This window comes from Zalophus californianus, chromosome 6 (assembly GCF_009762305.2).
Source record: "Zalophus californianus isolate mZalCal1 chromosome 6, mZalCal1.pri.v2, whole genome shotgun sequence".
Lineage (NCBI taxonomy): Eukaryota > Metazoa > Chordata > Mammalia > Carnivora > Otariidae > Zalophus > Zalophus californianus.
Genome location: NC_045600.1, coordinates 82,966,415 through 82,984,776, shown reverse-complemented (window position 1 = coordinate 82,984,776; position 18,362 = coordinate 82,966,415). Strand labels below are relative to the sequence as shown.

Here is an 18,362-nt window from a genome sequence, read left to right as displayed (position 1 = left end):
AAAAACTAAGTAACCAACGATAAAATCAATAAAACCAGTCTCCTTCTGGTGCCTGGGGGCTCCTCACTTTCTCTTTGGTTCTCTCGAAGCTGCCCCTCCCATGCGGCCCCATTTCTGCTGGCAGCACTGTCACCCACCCAGGTTCCCAGGACAGAAAATCTGAAGGCCCCACTGACTCAGTTTCTCCCTCTGCACACTCCAGCTCCCAAGTCTTGCAGCATCTCCCCTCCCCCGATCTCAGAAGCTCTCTCTTCTTTTCCCTCCCCACTGTCTCCATCCCATCGAAGAGCTGCATGGTCTGATGGTTTGTTTCTTACTGGAATATACCTGAATACTTTTTCAAAAGAATAACTTTTTCTTATTACAAAAGCAATAGACATTTCTTATAGAAAATTTAGAAAATGCGGGCTGACAAAAAGAAGAAAACAAAAACCACCGGTAATTTTATCAATGAGAGGGAACATTTGGGTAAATACTCTTTTTTAGTTTTGTTGTTCTAAACATATAGCCCGCCCCCCCCTTTTTTAAACTCCGCCACAAGGAGCCTCTCAATTTCTTTCTGGGTTTATTTTCTTGGTCATCCTGATTCTGGGATCCACTGATAGAAAACCCCCAGGCTCCTTGCAGTTGGAGGTTAGGAAAAGCAGGCACTCTGAAGGACCCTGTGGGAGAGTCTGGGCCACCCATCCTCCCCCTCTGCCCCCCAACCTGGGCTTCTGGGTTTCGGTCTATCAGATAGTGCTGACTGCAGCCCCTCCCAAGGGGAGCTGAAAAGTGCCTTCCCAGGCTGTAGTCTAGCGGTTGGGTGGGGGAAGGGAGTGGTCTTGTGCAACAGGGCAAACCACTCCTCATTCAGGGCTGTTTGTTTAAGTGGGCAGGGATGAGTTCGGGAGAAACAACCCAGTTTTGCCAGTATTCATTTGAACTGTTGGGACCAATAAATTTTATTATTTTATTTTTTATTTTATTTTTTTTAAAGATTTTATTTATTTATTTGAGGGAGAGAGAGAGAGAGAAACAGCATGAGAGGGGAAAGGGTCAGAGGGAGAAGCAGGCTCCCTGCTGAGTGGGGAACCCGATGCGGGACTCGATCCCAGGACTCCGGGATCATGACCCGAGCCAAAGGCAGTCGCTTAACCAACTGAGCCACCCAGGCGCCCTATTTTTTATTTTTTAAAGATTTTATTTATTTATTTGACACACACAGAGAGAGAGAGAGAGCACAAGAAGGGAGAGCAGCAGGCAGAGGGAGAGGGGGAAGCAGGCTCCTGGCTGAGCGGGGAGCCCAACACGGGGCCTCCACCCCGGGACCCCAGGATCATGACCCGAGCCGAAGGCAGATACCCAACCAACCGAGACACCCAGGTGCCCTGGGACCAATAAATTTTAGAGAAAACTCCCCAATAGAGGAAGACATGTTGGGTTAGAAGGGTTATGATGGGGGTCCCCAAGTTGAATGAAGGCCCGGAGTGGCAGGCTGGGTGGGAGCTATGGATGGGTTAGGGCCTGCCCAGCTCAAGAGGACCCAAACTCAGGGCCTGGATTGCTGTAGGAATGTGGGCCCCAGATTGCCAGTCTCCTAAGTTTTCAACAAGGCTGGAAAAGTGGATTTTTTTTTTTAAGATTTTATTTATTTATTTGAGAGAGAGAATGAGATAGAGAGAGAGAGAGAGCACGAGAGGGAAGAGGGTCAGAGGGAGAAGCAGACCCCCCACTGAGCAGGGAGCCCAATGTGGGACTCGATCCTGGGACTCCAGGATCATGACCTGAGCCGAAGGCAGTCGCTTAACCAACTGAGCCACTCAGGCGCCCTTCCTGACTCTTTAAATGTTAGTAACTAATTAAAGAAATTAAACCGCTGTTTGTGTCAAAGCATGATTGGCTTTTCAACTAGCCTTTACTGCACATGCAACTTTTTGACTAGCCTTTACTGCACATCTAATGTACTTTACACACAGGTAACCCTAATTTGCTTGGTGTGGCTTTCTCCCTCTCTCCCTCTCCTGTGGTGCGACCTCTAGTGATAGGGACTGCTTACCTAACCACTCCTTCAAGCTGAGTTTGAATTGCTCCTTCCCCTGCTCAAATCTGTCTTCCCCACCATATTCACCAACATTGCCTCTACCCACCAAGCTCCTGGCTTTCCCTCTCAGGGCTTGAGTCCAACTGAGCAGCTTGTCGGTCCCCAATCAAAACAAGACCCATGATCTTCACTGCCTGGCTTTTACTCACTATGATTTGTTGTGCCTGGAACACCCACACCCACCTGCTCATCTCTTTTTATAACTCCTCCAATGAAGCCATTTCTCAGCCTCCCTCTTAATTTCCATGGCTTGATCAGCCTCTGCTTTACTCAACAGCCATTTGTTAGACACTTTGTATCCACAAGCAGGACCTGGCATGGGGGATACTGAGGTAAATAAGACTCCATCCCTGGGGTGCCTGGCTGGCTCAGAGGAGCATATGACTCTTGATCTCGGGGTCGTGGGTTCGAGAACCATATTGCATATAGCGATTACTTAAATAAATGAACTTAAGGAAAAAAAAAAGACCCCAGCCCCAGCCCTGCCCGCGGAGCCTCCTCCAGGTGAGGGCAGACATACACTACCATGGGCCATGTGTGTGTGCAACAGAGCTGTACGCAGCATAGGAGAATGGAGAGGGCACCGGCGGGCTTTGGCTGGAGAAACAGCAAACGCGTTTTGAGCTTCATCAAGAGGTAAGTAGAGGTTTTCCGGGGCAAAGAGGCATTTGAGGTAGAGGTAACAGCCCATGCAAAGGAATGGAGGTGTGAAAGTTCTGAGAAAGGCTGTCATTGGGTGGAGATGGAAAAGAGGATGGCTGGGAAAGTCGCAGAAACAAGCGGTTTGGGAACCAGACTGTTTTCTGACAGTATTTGCATTCCTTTTGCTTGCACTCCACCGGGTAAGTTCTAGAAGAGCAGAGGCTCCGTCTCAACTTTCATGGCTCCAACCTGCTACCTGCCTGGGACTCCGTACTTCGCTCAAACCCTTGCCGCGAAACACAGCGCCTGGTAGTGGTGAGAGCGCCCCCGAGCGGCTCCTGTGCGATCCTTCTTCCCGTTGTCCTAGCTCACCCGGCTGAGCCCTCCCTGCGTCGCCTATCTTTCTGGGGATGGCACTTTGCCTGGCACCGTCTCACCTCATCTCCACCCCTCCTTAAGAGGAGGCTGTTCCTTTCTGTCCAACAAACACCTATTAAGCATTTATTTTGCGTTGATCACTGTTGTAGGCATTGGGATACAGAATCTCATGACTCATTCATCACCTCAGCCTTGGAGGTGCTTCAGAGATCCAAGGGATAATGGGGGTTGTCCCCAGTGCTAGGGGCACTAGAGGAACTGAATCCATTTTGAGCCTTGAGGGATGGATGAATAGCTGGCAGAGCAGGAAGCCAAAATTCGGTGTCCTATGAAATGGGGGCAGCCAGAGTAACAAAGTTTGTCGCTGCCATCTATCCACTACCATTTACTAAGGTCATGGAGGGATGTGGGGTGACAGAGACCCAGAGATGACAAAGATACCATCTGTTGTCTCCAGGAGTCCACAAGCCAGAGGGAAGACAGATAAGGAGACAGAAAGGAGAAGGGGGCACTCTGTGCTAGGGGTTCTGTTAGCAGACACCAGGGTGTCTCCCACCTGACTGTGCGTGGGAGAATTTGGGGAAGAACAATTAGGCCGAAAGATGAGAAAGGAGGATGTGGTCCAGGCTGAGTGCAACAGTTACAAAAACACAGTAGTGTGAGAATTAGCCATCGAAAGGAGGCCCATCCTAGGGTGCTAGAAAGGTTCTGCTTCTCGATCTGGGTGCTCGCCTCCTGGGGTGTGTGTGGTTATGGAACTTTATGGAGCTGTACACTTCTAGGAGTCAAATATATACCTTCACCTTCAATCATTTGTAGCCCCCAAACTCTCAACATCTTTTTTTTTTTAAGATTTATTTTTTTGAGAGAGAGCATGGGCAGGAGGGGCAGAGGAAGAGTAAGAAACCCAAGTAGACTCCACGCCGAGCTTGGAGCCTGACACAGGGCTCGATCCCACAACCCTGAGATCATGACTCGAGCTGGAACCAAGAGCCGGATGCCCAAGTCAATGTGCCACCCAGGTGACCCTCCATGTTATTTTTCTGTATAGCAATCATTACAATGTAAAAGTATCTCTTTGGTAAGACTAGGAGCCATGTTAGGATTTGAACCTGGTCCTCCAGTACCACCTCTAGGACCCTAGGAACTCAGCTTTGCTGAGTCAGCTTCCTGGAAAACGGGGCGGTGGAGGGGGGGAGAATAGTACCTTCATCACAGGGCTGTGTGCCGAGGTAAGAAGTTGAGATACATAAAGCCCTTACACAATGCTTCCTGCGTGCTTTTCTTGACAATATCAGATTGGCGGTGTAGGGCACATAGAAGCTCAATATATAATTTGTTGAGGAGATGAATGAAAGGATGGCTTTCTTTGACACCGAACAAAAAGTGACTGAAACAGATGGAGGGGTGTGGGCTGGAGTACCTCAACTAAAGGCCCCTGGGCAGGAGCTCAGAGCCTGGGGAGCAGCAACACTCCCGTGAAAAAGCCAAAGCTTCTGTGGGTGGGCAGGGGAGATAGCGGTGACCTGGGCCCCCACACCAAAAGGAGTGGAGATAAGAACCAGAGTTCAAAGCCATGCTCCCTCCCTGCCCTTGAGTTCTCCACTACATGCTGCAGTTAGGAGCTGCCCCAGCGACAAAGCGGACTTGTTGACAAGGCTCACACCAGGAAAAAATCATGCTACGCGGCAGCATGGCAGCCTCCCTGGGCCCTCTTCTTCCATGGCCCTCTCACCCCTCCCCTCTGGTGGTCAAACTTGGCAAGTCTTTCCACCCTCAGGGGCTGGGGCAGTTTCGGGAAGGGTGGGAAAACCTGCTAAACAGGGTGGCCGAAGCCCGGAACCGGTTGTACAGGGCGGTCCTATCCCCTCCAGCAGCCCTGTCCCTCTCCGGCCCCACAGAGCAGAGGCAGCAACCTCACAGAACTAACCATTTTATTACACTGTGGGTGGACTGGGGCCTGGGGAAGGCAGGGGAACGGGCAGGGGTGTGATGCCTGAGAGCCCTGGGGCATGTGGGGAGGATACTGCACACCAGGTGCCGCGGGCCGGGCCAGGCCAGGCCAGGCCTCATTCTCGGGGGAAGGGAAGAGGCAGCCTCTTTCCACTTCTTACCCATCCCCATGGCATTAAATAAACAAAAAGCAACTCTATACAGCACAAAATATACAGGGACGTCCTTCCCCCCAGCCCTGGACTATGCAGGGTGGGAGGGCCAGCTCTGAAGGGCACGGCCGGGGGGGGGGGCCTCCAGCTTCTGACATTGCCCCAGGCCCCTTCCCAACGCCACAGGGTGGGGACAGGCAGCTTTGAACAAGAAACAAAATTCCAACTTCTTCTGAAATCCTAGGCAGACAAGTCCATCTGTGTGTGGGACTCTGGGCTCAAAGGTTTTCTGCTCTTCCCAGACCCTGGAGCTTTGTCAGGAACGAGAGGCCTAAGCTTAGCTGAGACATCTCCCAGAGGGGCTGGAGCCCTGCCTCAGAAGCAGAGTGGGCCTGGGAAATAGCCTGGAGGAGTCTGGTCCCAAAGTCTTCCCCAGCCCAGGCTTACATCTTGGCAAGGAGGAAGCAGGGCCAGGCAAGAGCCGGAAAGAGCCTGGGAGAGCCCCCGGCTCAGAGGGGCCGGGTCGTGTGGTTATAGACCAGGTGCTCCGTGTCCTCTGTGGTGGAGACTGTGGAGCTGGCAGGGGTGGGGGGTTGAAGGTGGTGGTTGTGGTGGTGGCGGCAGCCGTGACGGTGTCTGTGGAAGCCCTTTCTCTGGTTCTTGAAGAAGCAGTAACCCAACAGGGCTATCACCACCACGATGCAGGTGACCAGGAGTACTGCAATGGACACCTCCACGGAGCCTGGGGGAAGAAGGGGTGTAATGGAGGGGAGCTCCCAGGGCCCGCTCAGCTCTGATGCCCAACCCCCCTCTGCGCAGAAGGGACCAAGTCAAACGGATGCCAGGTGTGGAATGACCTCCAGCGTACGAGCAGCTGGGCTCCGTCAGGAGCTCAAGGAAAGGCCCGGGACTGTGACGGCAAACACATGACACACACTTTACTGTGCTTCCCTCCTCTGCCTGTGGCAGGTATCACCACTGACTGTGGGCACTCTGTCCCTTTAGCCAACCTCAGGATCCTTCTCAACACAGTTTTCAGCAGTCACCACCAATCATGTGGAGCTGATCCTTGAAAGGATACCTACTCGTCCATGAGAGGGCAGACCAGGGCTCACGTATGTTAGGAATGGGGCTTTCCCGCCGCAGACCAAAAACATCCTTCTCTACAAAATGATGAGGAGAGAAACAAGTCACTACTCAAGGCTCTGAAACTCAACTGCTCCTCAGTGCCCCCAGACCACCCACTGCCCCCCTCCGCCACCCCCATTCCAGGTATTCTGATGATGAACTGGGACCAGCCCAGGCCTTGGGACAGAGCAGAGTGCTCTAGCTAAGCCCTTCTCCTCTCCGTCTTCTGCTCCCCACTGCCCAGCTCACTGGAGATGCCACGACAGGATGCAAGACACTGCTGCTCCTCCTCGAAGTTGTTCTTGTTGCCGTGACAACCACCATAGGTAAAGCGAGCGCAGCGCTCACTGAAGGGGTTGTAGTACCAGCGCGGGATGTTCTCCAGGCAGATCCCTGTGTCTGGCAGGTCCACACAGTGCCCTGGGGGATACGGAGCAGGCCAAGGGGTGAGTGAGTCCACGGGGGGCCTCCCTGCCACCATCCACCAGGCTCCACGTTGGAGGGTGCTGCTTGCCGCGTCCCACCCCGCCTCATGCTGAGACTCAGTGAGGGCCTCAGGGGGCCCCAGGAACAGCTGGCCCTTCCGCACTTTTGCCAGAAGCAAGGAAGACAGATCCTGGACAATGATTTTAGGCACAGAAATACCCTACCTTGACTCACATAACTTTTTTTTTTTTTTTTTTTCCAGTTTTCTTTCAGCTTTTCCGATTGTGTCAAGGTCTCAGTTTTCTCTCCAGCACTGGACGGTCTATCTTTTAACAAAGAAGGCTCAGGGTCTGAGCCCTGGCGGGCAACAACGTCCAGCTAAAATTTATTAACATTGTTTTATTATAGTTATTTCAATAGTTCATCTCGATTTGTAGCTTGTAACAGTGGCTTGCCATTTATGCTATTGATATGAAATTTCCTTTAATACATTAAGTTTAAAAAGTACTTGATTTGGGGGCGCCTGGGTGGCTCAGTCAGTCAAGCGTCTGCCTTGGGCTCAGGTCATGATTCCGGGGTCCTGGGATCAAGTCCTGTGTCGGGCTCCCTGCTCAGTGGGGAGTCGGCTTCTCCCTCTATCCCTCCCGTTTGTGGTCTCTCTCTCACGCTCTCTCTCAAATAAATAAATAAAATATCAAAAAAAAAAAAAAAAGGCACTTGACTTAGGGGCACCTGGGCGGCTCAGTCGGTTAAGCATCTGCCTTTGGCTCAGGTCATGATCCCAGGGTCCTGGGATTGAGTCCTGCATCGGGCTCCCTGCTTGCTCACTAGACAGTCTGGTTCTCTCTCTCCTTCACTCTCTCTCTCTGCCCCTCCCCACTGCTCATTCTCTCTCTCTCTCAAATAAATAAATAAAATCTTAAAAAGAAAAAGTACTTGATTTATAGGAAAAATGGTAAGTAAATAAAATCTCAGGGATATGCAGGCATGGTTAAATCTCCGAAGGTGTTCAGAGGAGGATCCAGGCTTGGGAAACACCAGGCGCCCGCCAGCTTTCTACCTGCACCTGGTGCACCCAGTGGGCCCCTCAGGCGCCCTGGGGCACTGCATGAGCATGGCAGTGCCGGCCTCTGTCCCAACCCAGGGGACCCGGGGAGGAGCTCACCTTTGTCACTGCGGAAGTGGATGTTCTGGAGCTCCTCGAAGCCACTGGTGTCTGCAAAGACGGAAGGTCAGAGGCGCGGGCCCCAGAGGGCTCCCCCAGGGTGCGGGTGTGCGGTCAGGCCCCCCGCGGCCCAGCGACCCTGCCTGTCCCAGCCTCACATTTCTCACAGACGGCCTCATCGGAGGCATCGGGGCAGTCAGCCGTGTCATCACACTCCAGGAAGCTGTCGATGCAACAGCCGTTGCGGCAGCGGAACTCGGTGGGGTGACAGGTGCCAGAGCACACTGGGTGGGGCGGGACGGCGTTAAGGGTGAGGTCAGGCTCACGCATAGGTCACCGAGTACCAAGACTCCATCATCTACCTGGCCTCGTCTACCCCAACATGGCATTATGACATGTCCCCTGCTCCCCTGCCGGCGCCCCCGCTCCCCACAAACCCCCCTACACACAAACTGGGCAGATCCTGGTAGGGTGCTGGGCTGCAAGGGGTGGGGCATTTGTGGTCCTTCCACATCCTACGAGGGCAGGCATGGCTGGGCAGAGGCAGCTGGGGCAGAGACAAAGACATGACCCAGCAGGGGTGAGGGGAACAGGGAAAGGAGCAGAGCTCACCTGGCCCATGCCTGTCCAGTGAGGGACCTGGGAGAGAGAAAGCAGATGCGTGAGAGGAGCTGGGGCCAGGTCCCAGCAGGGACAAGCTGACGGGGGCGCCTGGGAATGAAGGACTCCCCCTGCCCACTGCCCTGACTGGCAGAGGGACCACCCACCCTGGGGGAAAGACACCTGAGTCCCAAAGCTGCCTCGTAAAGGCCCACCTTGCACATCCCGGCAAGCTAGCTTGCACTCCTCTTCCCGAAGATAGTTGTTCTTATTGCCCAAGCAACCTCCGTAAACGAAACTCTTGCAAATCTGTTCTTTGGGGTCGTAGTACCAGCGGGGGAAGGAACCGCGGCAGCGGCCCACCTTGCTGGATGCGAGGCAATATTCTGGGGGGAGGAAAGCTTGTGAGGGGCCCCTGTGGGGTCCCATCAACAGAGGGGGTTGGCTCCAGGTACTTCTTCCCCACCCGCTCCCTCACCTTCTGTCTGCTTGGGGGACAGCACAGTAACTGTGACGTTGGTCATGCTCTCTGGCTGGTTGGAGTCAGCCGCTGTCAGCTGGAACAGGTAGGTGCCTTCCTTGAGTCCCCACAGCTTCACCTGGTCCGGCTCATTCTTCTACACACAGGAGGTGCCATCAGGCTGGGACCCCCGATGCCCTGCAGCTGCCCGAGCTCCTCCCAGCCACATAGCCACCCCATACGGAGGGCAGAGGGACTTGGTAGTAAATGGATCCCCAGCTTCTATCCACCCCACCCATCTGGAACCTCAGGTTGGCCTGTGGCCCTGGAAAGGGGGCCCTAGAGAGCTGAGGTGGGGGTCAGAGGGCCAGCCCAGTGTCTCACCTCTACTCTGACATCCGCGTCACCTTGCAGTAGGTACCAATCTGTGTTCTCCACATTCTTCAGCACCAGGGGTTCCTGGGGCTGTACCTTCAAGTCTATGCCTGTCCACACCTTGGGGATCCGGGACCCTGAGGGGGAAGGTAAGGTCAGGTCAACTCTCACTGAGTGGACCAGAGCTCTCCTGAAGTGGGTGAGCAACATGGGCCACATGGCAGAGGGAGAAGAAGGCTCCTCACTGAGCAGGGAACCTAACTCGGGACTTGATCCCAGGGCCCTGGGATCATGACCTGAGCTGAAGACAGATGCTTGACCGACTGAGCCACCCAGGTACCCCCAAAGGCATTTTTAATGTAAAACCTGCTTTTGGAAGCAAAATATGGAACAACATGTGCCATTTGAGCCCAATTAAGGAAAAAATATACATGGGAGAGGAGCTTATTCCTATTTTCTTTCTTTCTTTTTTTAAAGATTTTATTTATTTATTTGACACAGAGAGAGAGACAGCGAGAGAGAGAACACAAGCAGGGGGAGTGGGAAAGGGAGAAGCAGGCTTCCCATGGAGCAGGGAGCCCGATGTGGGGCTCAATCCCAGGACCCTGGGATCATGACCTGAGCCAAAGGCAGACCCTTAACGACTGAGCCACCCAGGTGCCCCTCCGATTTTCTATAATAAGCAGGTACCTGTGCTAACTGCTTTAAAAAGTTAAAGTAACAGTATTTTTGAAAAGCCAAATAAGTAAATATGTAATTAACACTATTACCCCTCATTCTGCTGGTCTGGATTGCTACTGAGAAGCCCAGCCTGGTAGAGGTCTGAAGCATGGAGTCCCTGGGCAGCAACGTGGCAAGCCTTGGTGTCCCAGAGCATGTAGTCACAGGAGGGTGCCTGCCTCCCCTTACAAGGGGTCTCCAGGGAATCACACCCTCCCTCAGCCTGACAATGCCTGCGCCCGAGGCTTCCACCAGTCTCCAGTTAGGGGCTGGGGAGAAACAAGCCCCAAGCACGATTCCTGCCTGTAGTGGGATGAATGGTGGCACCCAAAACATATGCCTTTGTCTAATTCCAGAACCTGTGAGTGTGACCTTATCTGGAAAAAGGGTCTCAGCAGAAGTAACTAAGTTAGGCATCTCCATATGAGATCATTCAGGATTAGCTGGGTAGGCCGATGCAATGACACACGTCTTTATAAAAGACAGAAGAGGAGAAAACAAAATGAAGGGAAGCCGGGTCAAGAGGGAGGCAGAGCCTGGAGTGATGCGCCAGGAGCTGGAAGAGGCCAGGAAGGATCCTCCCCCGCTCTTCAGAGAGACTGCGGCCCTGCCAACACCTGGATTTTGGACTTCTGGCCTCCTTAACTGTAAAACAATAAATTTCTGTTGTTTGAAGTCACCCAGTTCATAGTACTTTGTTTCAGCAGCCACAGGAATTGATACACTGCCTTTGAGGGGACTCCAGTCCAATTGGGCAGATGAGATTGAGCACCAGGAAAAACATGGGAGAAGAGACCCACCAAGATGAAGCAACGCGTGGTGCGTGTCCAAGACAAGGAAGTGGCCACGCCAAACGGGGAGAGGCCACACCACAAGTTAGAGGAAGGAGGGAAGGCTTTCTGGAGAAGGGAGAAAGGACTTTTTAAATTCTTTTGTTTTGGCTTTTTTTGGGGGTTGCTTATGGGGAAGAATGTGCTGTGCTATTGGTAACAGCAGAAAAGGTGAGCAAAAGCAAGGAGTTGGGAATTTGCAAGGCGGGTCTGGCGGACATGAAAGAGGCCAGCGGGGTGAGACATGCCTCAAAGGGCCTCAATGCAGAGCCAGAGCATGCAGACACAGCAGAAGTGACATTCAAATATTTAACAACTGGGCTACAGGAAGGGGCCGTGAGCAGTGGTAGAGAATTCTGGAGGCCACAGATGCATCAGACACTGACCTCCTAGATGCATGAGCGAGGTCCAGAAGTCTGAATGCAGGGGCCCTCCTGAGCTCCAGGCCACAGCGAGGGAGCCCTCTGTCCTGAATTACTTTATTTATTTATTTTTTTGAGATTTTATGTATTTGTTTGTCAGAGTGAGAGAGAGCACAAGCAGGGGGATCTGCAGGCAGAGGGAGAAGACTCCTGGCTGAGCAGGGAGCCCAATGTGGGACTTGAAATCCCAGGACTCCGGGATCATGACCTGAGCCAAAGGCAGATGCCCAACTGACTGAGCCCCCCAGGCGCCCCTATCCTGAATTACTTCTATGGAGCGAGGAGGCCAGTGAGTGGACCAGCGCAGCAATCCAGGGCACACGCGAAGGGAGTAGTTGGAGTTAGAGGGATAGCTAAGGGAATGGAAAGGAGGATGTGAGAAGAACGCTAGACAGACACTTCAGGCTTCCGTGTCTGACAGGCACTGAGAAGTGGGAAGGAAGGGTCAGGGTGCAGACAGAAAGGAAACCCAATCTAGAGGGAACCTGTGGGTTCAATCAGAGAAGTTGAACTTGAGGGAGGGAAGACCATTGAGAGAAGTGACCAGCAGGCAGCGGAAGTGTGCATGGGAGCACCTGAGAGGCCAGAGTTGGGAGAAAGATATGCAGTGGGGTTTATTAACAAAGCTGCCAAGAGTTTAATGTATGCTGGACACGACACATCATCTATCCGCATCATCCGCAGGAGTTGACAAACTATGGCCTGCAGGCCAAATCTGGCCCACCACCTGTTGTACTTTTATACGGTTGAAAAAAATCAAAAGAATAGTATTTTGTGACATGGGGAAAGCACCTAAGATTCAAATTTGTGTCCATGAGTTGGAATATGGCCTCACCTGTTCGGTTACATATTGTCGATGGCTGCTTTCGCGTTATAAGAGAGCGGAGTGGCTGGAACAGAGATTGTATGGGCCACAAAGCGTAAAATATTTCCTATTTCAACCTTCACAGAAAGTTTGCTGACCCCTGATCTATGTTACCTACCTTCCTAACCATCCTGCCACAACTGCATTCTTGCCCCTTTCCAGATCAGAAAATTGACACCAGAGAGGTTCAGTGATTTGCCCAGGGTCACTCAGTTTTTGAACAGCAGAACTGGGATCTGAACCCTGGTCTATCTGACTCCATAGCTCTTTTCTAAAACACCGTGCTGCTGGTCACCCATTTACTTAGAAATGTGATTTTGATTGCTTTTTATAATCTCAGGGTTGTTTTTAACTTAGGTAGTACATATATAGGATAAAAAATTCAAAAAGTACAAAAGAGGGGCGCGTGGGTGGCTCAGTTGGTTAAGCGACTGCCTTCGGCTCAGGTCATGATCCTGGAGTCCCTGGATCGAGTCCCGCATCGGGCTCCCCGCTCAGCGGGGAGTCTGCTTCTCCCTCTGACCCTCCCCCTCTCATGTGCTCTCTCTCTCTCATTCTCTCTGTCTCAAATAAATAAATAAAATCTTTAAAAAAAAAAAAAAGGATAAAAAATTCAAAAAGTACAAAAGAGGGGCGCGTGGGTGGCTCAGTCAGTTAAGCATTTGTCTTCGGCTCAGGTCATGATCCCAGGGTCCTGGGATGGAGCCCTACATTGGGCTCCCTGCTCGGCGGGGAGTCTGTTTGTCCCTTTGCTCCTCCCCTCCTGCTCATACTCTCTTTCTCTCTCTCAGATAAATATATAAAATCTTAAAATTAAAAAAAAAAGTACCAAAGGGGGGGAAAAAGTACTTAAGAGTTGGGGTGCCTGGCTGGCTCAGTCGGTGGAGCATGTGACTCTTGATCTCAGGGTTGTGAGTTTGAGCCCCACGTTGGGTGTAGAGATTACTTAAAAAGTAAAATCTTACCCTCAAAAAAGTACAAAAGAGTAGTGAGAATTAAATCTTGTCTTTTCTTGGGCGCCTGGGTGGCTCAGATGGTTAAGCGTCTGCCTTCAGCTCAGGTCATGATCCCGGGGTCCTGGGATCGAGTCCCGCATCGGGCTCCCCGCTCAGCGGGAAGCCTGCTTCTCCCTCTGCCTCTCCCTCTCTCTCTGTCTCTCATGAATAAAAAAATAATCTTTAGAAAAAAAAAAATCTTGTCTTTTCTTAACCTTCTCTCCTTAACCTCTCACGTTCATCTCGCCAGATGCATCCATTCTTACTATTTTGTGTGTGTATGTGTGTGTGTGTGTGTGTGTGTGTGTTTGTGAATATCAAGAGAGACAGTATTCAGTTCAGAAGCATGCAAGTTCTCCTTCTTGTTTTTCCTACAATATGTTTTGGAAATCATTCCATAGCAACATGGAAACAATTTCCCCCTTTTTTTTTTTGGTTGCACAGTACTCATTATATGAATGCACCATAACTTACAACTTAATTAACCAGTACCCCAGTCTCCTCTTGATTTAGATTCTTTTCTTCTTTCTTCTCCTCTTCTTTCCCTACTAAGAACTAAACCATATTGCTTCAGGTTTATTTTTATTAAAACAGCATTACCATATCCAATTATAGGATGTGTTGATGGACATTAGATTGTTTCCAATTCTTTGCTATTATAAACAATGCTGCAGTGAGTAACTGGCTGGTAAGTTGGTTTATACACATGGAAGTATAGCCACAAGATGAATTCCTACAAGTGGAACTGTGTTGAGGGTTATGTGCATTTACAGGGCTTTTAAACAAGTTTTTATTTATTTATTCATTTAAGTAATCGCTACACCAAATGTGGGGCTCGAACTCACCATCCTGAGATCAAGAGTCGCAAGCTGTCCCAACTGAGCCAGCCAGGCAACCTGTTTACGGTCTGGATGGATATTGCCGAACTGCCCTCTACCAAGGCTCTACGGAGTTATGTCAGGCGTTAAGAGTGAGTTGAAAGGAAGAAGAGAAGGTAAAGAGATAAGAACGCTGGCGGGAGGCTGAGTCACTGAGATTCCTCTTTGATGAGGCAGAGTCACAGAGGGTGGACCCAAGGGGGGAGACCGGGACACACAGTGACAGTGAAGGGATGGGAGGGGAGAGCGTCCACAGAAAAACATGTCAGATGCAGGTGCAGAGGCCTAGAACAATGAGAAAAGGAGGCCCTGGCTTCCAGGGGTTGCGAGGGAAATAGAACCAGAAGAGCAGGAAAGAAAAGCACCTGTCTGGACCAAACCCGCACACTGGTGGTTTGGCTGGCAATCAGTAGAGGGTCCAACAGGGGCAGCTTTCTGGGGTGACCTCTGAGAGACAAAGCCATGGGGGTGCCTCCCTCCTTACATTTTTCAGAAAGTCATCAGGTGAAGACAAGACCCCCTGGCAGTCTACCTAGCAGACAGATAGGCTAGCCCCACCAGCCCTGAGGGTGGCAGTGGACAGCAGAGTGATGGAGTGATGCGTCAGGCCTTGGGCCAACCAGCAACATCCACCCAGTCCCAGGCCCTGGGAGCAAGGGGCAGATGCCCCACCCTACCACTCCCTACTTCCTAGCCCCCAAGAGGGCAAAGGGCCAGAGGGGCAATAAAGCCAGCTCCTCCCCCAGCTGCCAGGTCTCCAGGAAACACAGACTCCACCTCCTAAGCCACTCCTCCAATAGAAAGAGTGGGAGGGCAAGTGAGGGGAATGAAGGAAGGAGCAGGGCGCTCCAGGAGGCCATAGGAATCTGGACTGGACTGGCCACAAACAGGGAAAGGGGAGCAAGCCAACCCACCCTGGGGAGGATCTCTCTACCACATGCAAGAATCAAAGGTTTAGATGCCCTGAGCACCTGCCCACCTTGCCTGTCTTGGTCCATCTGAGCCTCCAGGATGGCTTTATCCAGGCTCAGCTGAGAATGGACTCCTTGGTACCAAATAGCTACCCCCACCCTCCAGAGCACTGCAGCACCCTTAACATGGCTGGGAGCTCGCACTCAGTTCACGCCCTACCCAGCTCCCTCAGTGACCCAGGAAATCCCCACTCCATCCTGTGTTGTGCCCAACAGGCCAGTCTGGGGTGGGGGTGGGCGGGTTTCCAAATGAGGAAGGCTGGTCCCAAGACCACGGAGCCTCATCTCCCTGACCAGAACCCAGAGTTTTAGGTTCTGGCCCTGGAGTGGGTCTCCCATGGACCCTCTGTCAGAGCAGGAAGGCACAAGCAGCTCAGGTCAATTAGTGTCATCACCACCTACACCCTGTGCTACTTCCTTGCGGAACAGGCTCAGGCCCTGGACCAGTGGGATTCAGGTGGCCCAGCCTGAGACGGTGCCCACTCTCCACCTCCCCCACCCAGAATTCCCATCCCACCTCTCCTCGGAGAGCCAGGAGAGCTACTGGAAGGATAGGGAGAAGAATAGGTCCTTAACCTGAGAGAGGCTGGCCCAGGAAAAAGCCGGACAGTTTCTTTTCGACTTTCCGGAATTGAGACCACTCCCAGACTGAGCACCAGCCCAGTCCTGGCCCCTGAGTTCCGCAGTCTCTGGTTCTATTATCTGCTGGGCTATCTTGGGTCAGAGTGCTGGGTTTCTACCAAAAAAGATGGTCTTGTGCAGAAAAACAGCACAGGACCTTGGGAGATCCTGCCTGGGTTGAGTCCCACGTCTCACATTTACGGGCAATGCTATCCTGGGTAAATGATTTAACATGGGAGTCAGTTTCCTAATCTAAAAAGTGGGCTGACGACTAATAGCACCCTTTTCAGAAGTGGTTGTCAGGAGGCCGAAGTCAGAGGAGAGTGGCCACAGCAATCAGTCAACTATCAAGTGCTAACAGAGGTTATCAGCTGTGACCCATCCCTGCCCTGGAGCCCCACCTGGCCAGAGCAGCAGGCAGAGAAAATGGGGAATGAAGGTCTCTGGAGGGGCCCTGATCCCAGCTCACTGCTCAGTCACAGGAGGAAGGAGGAGCCCCCACTTTGCCCTTATCCCTGGCAGTAAACAAGGCGAGCAGACCTTGTAGCTTGGCTACCACATCCTCAGCTGGGAGAGCCCTGCCTGGCTCACTGCGTACACACACCTGCCTGTACAGCTGACATCCCTCCCGGACCAGGTACACATACCAGTGGGCTGACTCACGGGCAACCCTCCTCAGCCCCACCCCAGAGCCTCTGGCTACTGTGCCCACAACACTGCCCCTTCCCCTTTTAGGTCAACCCCTGACTGGGCTTGTCCTTTAGCATCTGGAGTCTGGCGCTTTTCCCCAGACCACCAAAAGGCCAACAGGTGGGAACAGGGGGTGCAGACAGATGCAAACCAATCCCAGCCCGGCAGTAAGGGAGCAGACTATTCTACCCCAGGCTCACTTGACAGGGCCTCAAGGTGCCTAGAACAGTGCTTGGCCAGGGGTGCTTAGCTAGTCACCCTGCGGCCTCCAGACAACTCACTCCCTGACTTGGCACATCAGGGTCAGCAATCGGGAATCGCGAGGAGCTGCCTCCTCTCTCCCAAACACATATCCCAAAGCACCAGCCCATTCAACATCCTGAATTCCGGACCCAGAGTCTGGGCTCTAGAATGTTACCCTTCCCCACTCACGTAGCCTGCCCTTTGTTTACTGTTTATACTGCCTACTTCGAAGGAGGAGTCGGGGCACAAAGAGACTGCCCTTCTTACTGCTTTCTGATGCTCGCCTCCCCCAAGACTTCATAACCAGCCCCCTTGCTGAGTCTCTCCAAATCCATCCCACCCGTTTCCCTCGTCCTTACCGCCAAAGCCCTGGGTCCGCAGCTCGCGGTAGGAGTGGTAAACCTCCCGCTTGAGGTAGTTGATGAAGCCCTCCCTGGGCGCGAACTTGCACACGAAGTTCTGCTCGTAGAGGCAGTTCATTAGGAAGCAGGCGGCAATGGCGTCCTCCCCGCCGTCGGGCTTCAGCTCCACCAGCGCCAGGTTGCAGTTCTCGGTGGTGCAGCAGGCGCGCACGCAGTCCCAGCCGCGGCGCACGGTGGGGGAGCCCAGGAACGTGGCCCCGTTGCTGACCGAGGCCTCGGTATCGAGCACGAAGGCAGGGACCCCGGCGGTAAAGCGGTCCAGGCAGGGGCCTCCCGGGGGCAGGCCGGGGGGCGCGGGCGGCGGCCCAGCCTCGGTGCCCAGGAGATCGAGCGCGCACAGGAGCCACACGGCGACTGCTGGGACATGGGCTTGGGAGAGGCGGGCGCAGGCCATCATCCTCCCCGGGGCCGTCGCCCTTCTCCCCACGGGGGTCACCTTCACTGCGCGGGCCTCTGGGCTCCGAGGGTGCTAGCGATCTGAAAGAGGGGAGGGGATGGGGGAGGAGACACACTGGATCAGCCGGACACTTCAAGGGAGGCGGTCCAGCCAGGAGTAAGTCGAGGGGAGGGCTGGGGAGCACCCCGCGCGCGGGGAGCGAGGAGGGGTACGCGGGCCCAGCCCTCCCACGCACGCTCGGGTGAGCCGGCCGCCCGACGGACGGCCAGATGGACGGCTAAGGAGCTCCTGTACCCGGCCACACGCAGCAGCGCCGAACAAAGGGCCAAACATGCTCCGAGCCCGCTCCGGGGCCCGGGTTACCTGCGCAGGTGAGTGGGGTGGGGCCGGGCCTGCCGAGGTTCCGGTCCCGGCTTCCTGCGCGGCTGCAGCCGCCGCTTCCGCCCCGGTGCGGGCTGCGCTGGGACTCGGCCACCTCCTCCTCAGGTTTCTGGTGAAACTGAGTCAGTGCGGCCGGGGCGGGGCGGACATTAACCCTAACACCGCCGGCTCCGCCCACTCCCGGTGCGCCGCCGCCAGCCCTGCCCTGCCGAGCTCCGCGAACGGCCGCGGCCCCCGACCTCTCCCGCGCGGGCTGCTCTCCGCAGGGGCTCCGAGCGGCGCCCCTCCGGGCTGCCCTATCGCGGCCCCGTGGAGTCCAGCCTCGCGGCGGGGCCCCGCGCCCCAGAAGTGCAGCCTGATGCCCGGAGGCCCGGACGGCCGGGACGCGGCAGCGAAGTCGTCCCCTCGGGGGTCGGGAGCTCCGGGCCGGCTGCCTCCGGCCTCCCTTTCCGGTCGGGGCCATCATTCCCGGCGTCTGGCCTGAGGCGGGGTGAAGGGGCTGGGGGCGGGGGTGGGTGGGGAGGAGGAAAGCCCTTTGCAAATGATCTCGCGGGCGTCGTCAGCC

The 18,362-nt window shown here is 53.8% G+C and overlaps 1 protein-coding gene across 6 annotated transcripts; it reads right to left on the bottom strand.

Moving 5' to 3' along the window:
• Positions 1-3,980: 3,980 nt before the first annotated feature.
• SPINT1 (serine peptidase inhibitor, Kunitz type 1) lies at positions 3,981-18,210 on the bottom strand. Of its 6 annotated transcripts, none has more exons than XM_027572779.2 (12): positions 17,780-18,198; positions 16,957-17,496; positions 9,372-9,499; positions 9,006-9,144; positions 8,743-8,913; positions 8,540-8,566; positions 8,086-8,150; positions 7,928-7,978; positions 6,987-7,140; positions 6,586-6,756; positions 6,294-6,371; positions 3,982-5,950 (listed from the first exon to the last, which is right to left on the bottom strand). In XM_027572779.2, the coding sequence occupies exons 2-12, from the start codon at positions 17,414-17,416 to the stop codon at positions 5,718-5,720; spliced, it is 1,677 nt and encodes a 558-aa protein (XP_027428580.2). In that variant the 5' UTR covers positions 17,417-17,496; positions 17,780-18,198; the 3' UTR covers positions 3,982-5,717. The 6 variants fall into 6 exon arrangements, with proteins under 6 accessions (XP_027428582.2, XP_027428584.1, XP_027428580.2 ...); XM_027572780.2 differs by lacking the exon at positions 17,780-18,198 and adding an exon at positions 17,711-17,773; XM_027572781.2 differs by lacking the exon at positions 6,294-6,371 and having other exon boundaries at positions 3,981-5,950; positions 17,780-18,204.
• Between the last annotated feature and the right edge of the window lie 152 nt (positions 18,211-18,362).

Coding starts and splice junctions, on each gene's coding strand:
- SPINT1 (XM_027572779.2), bottom strand. CDS start 17,416: ATGATGGCCTGCGCCCGCCTCTCCCAAGCCCATGTCCCAGCAGTCGCC. Junction 8,567..8,742: donor AGCTTGCCGGGATGTGCAAG/GTGGGCCTTTAC, acceptor TCTCTCTCCCAG/GTCCCTCACTGGACAGGCAT. Junction 5,951..6,293: donor GTCTGCCCTCTCATGGACGA/GTAGGTATCCTT, acceptor TTCTTCCCCCAG/GCTCCGTGGAGGTGTCCATT.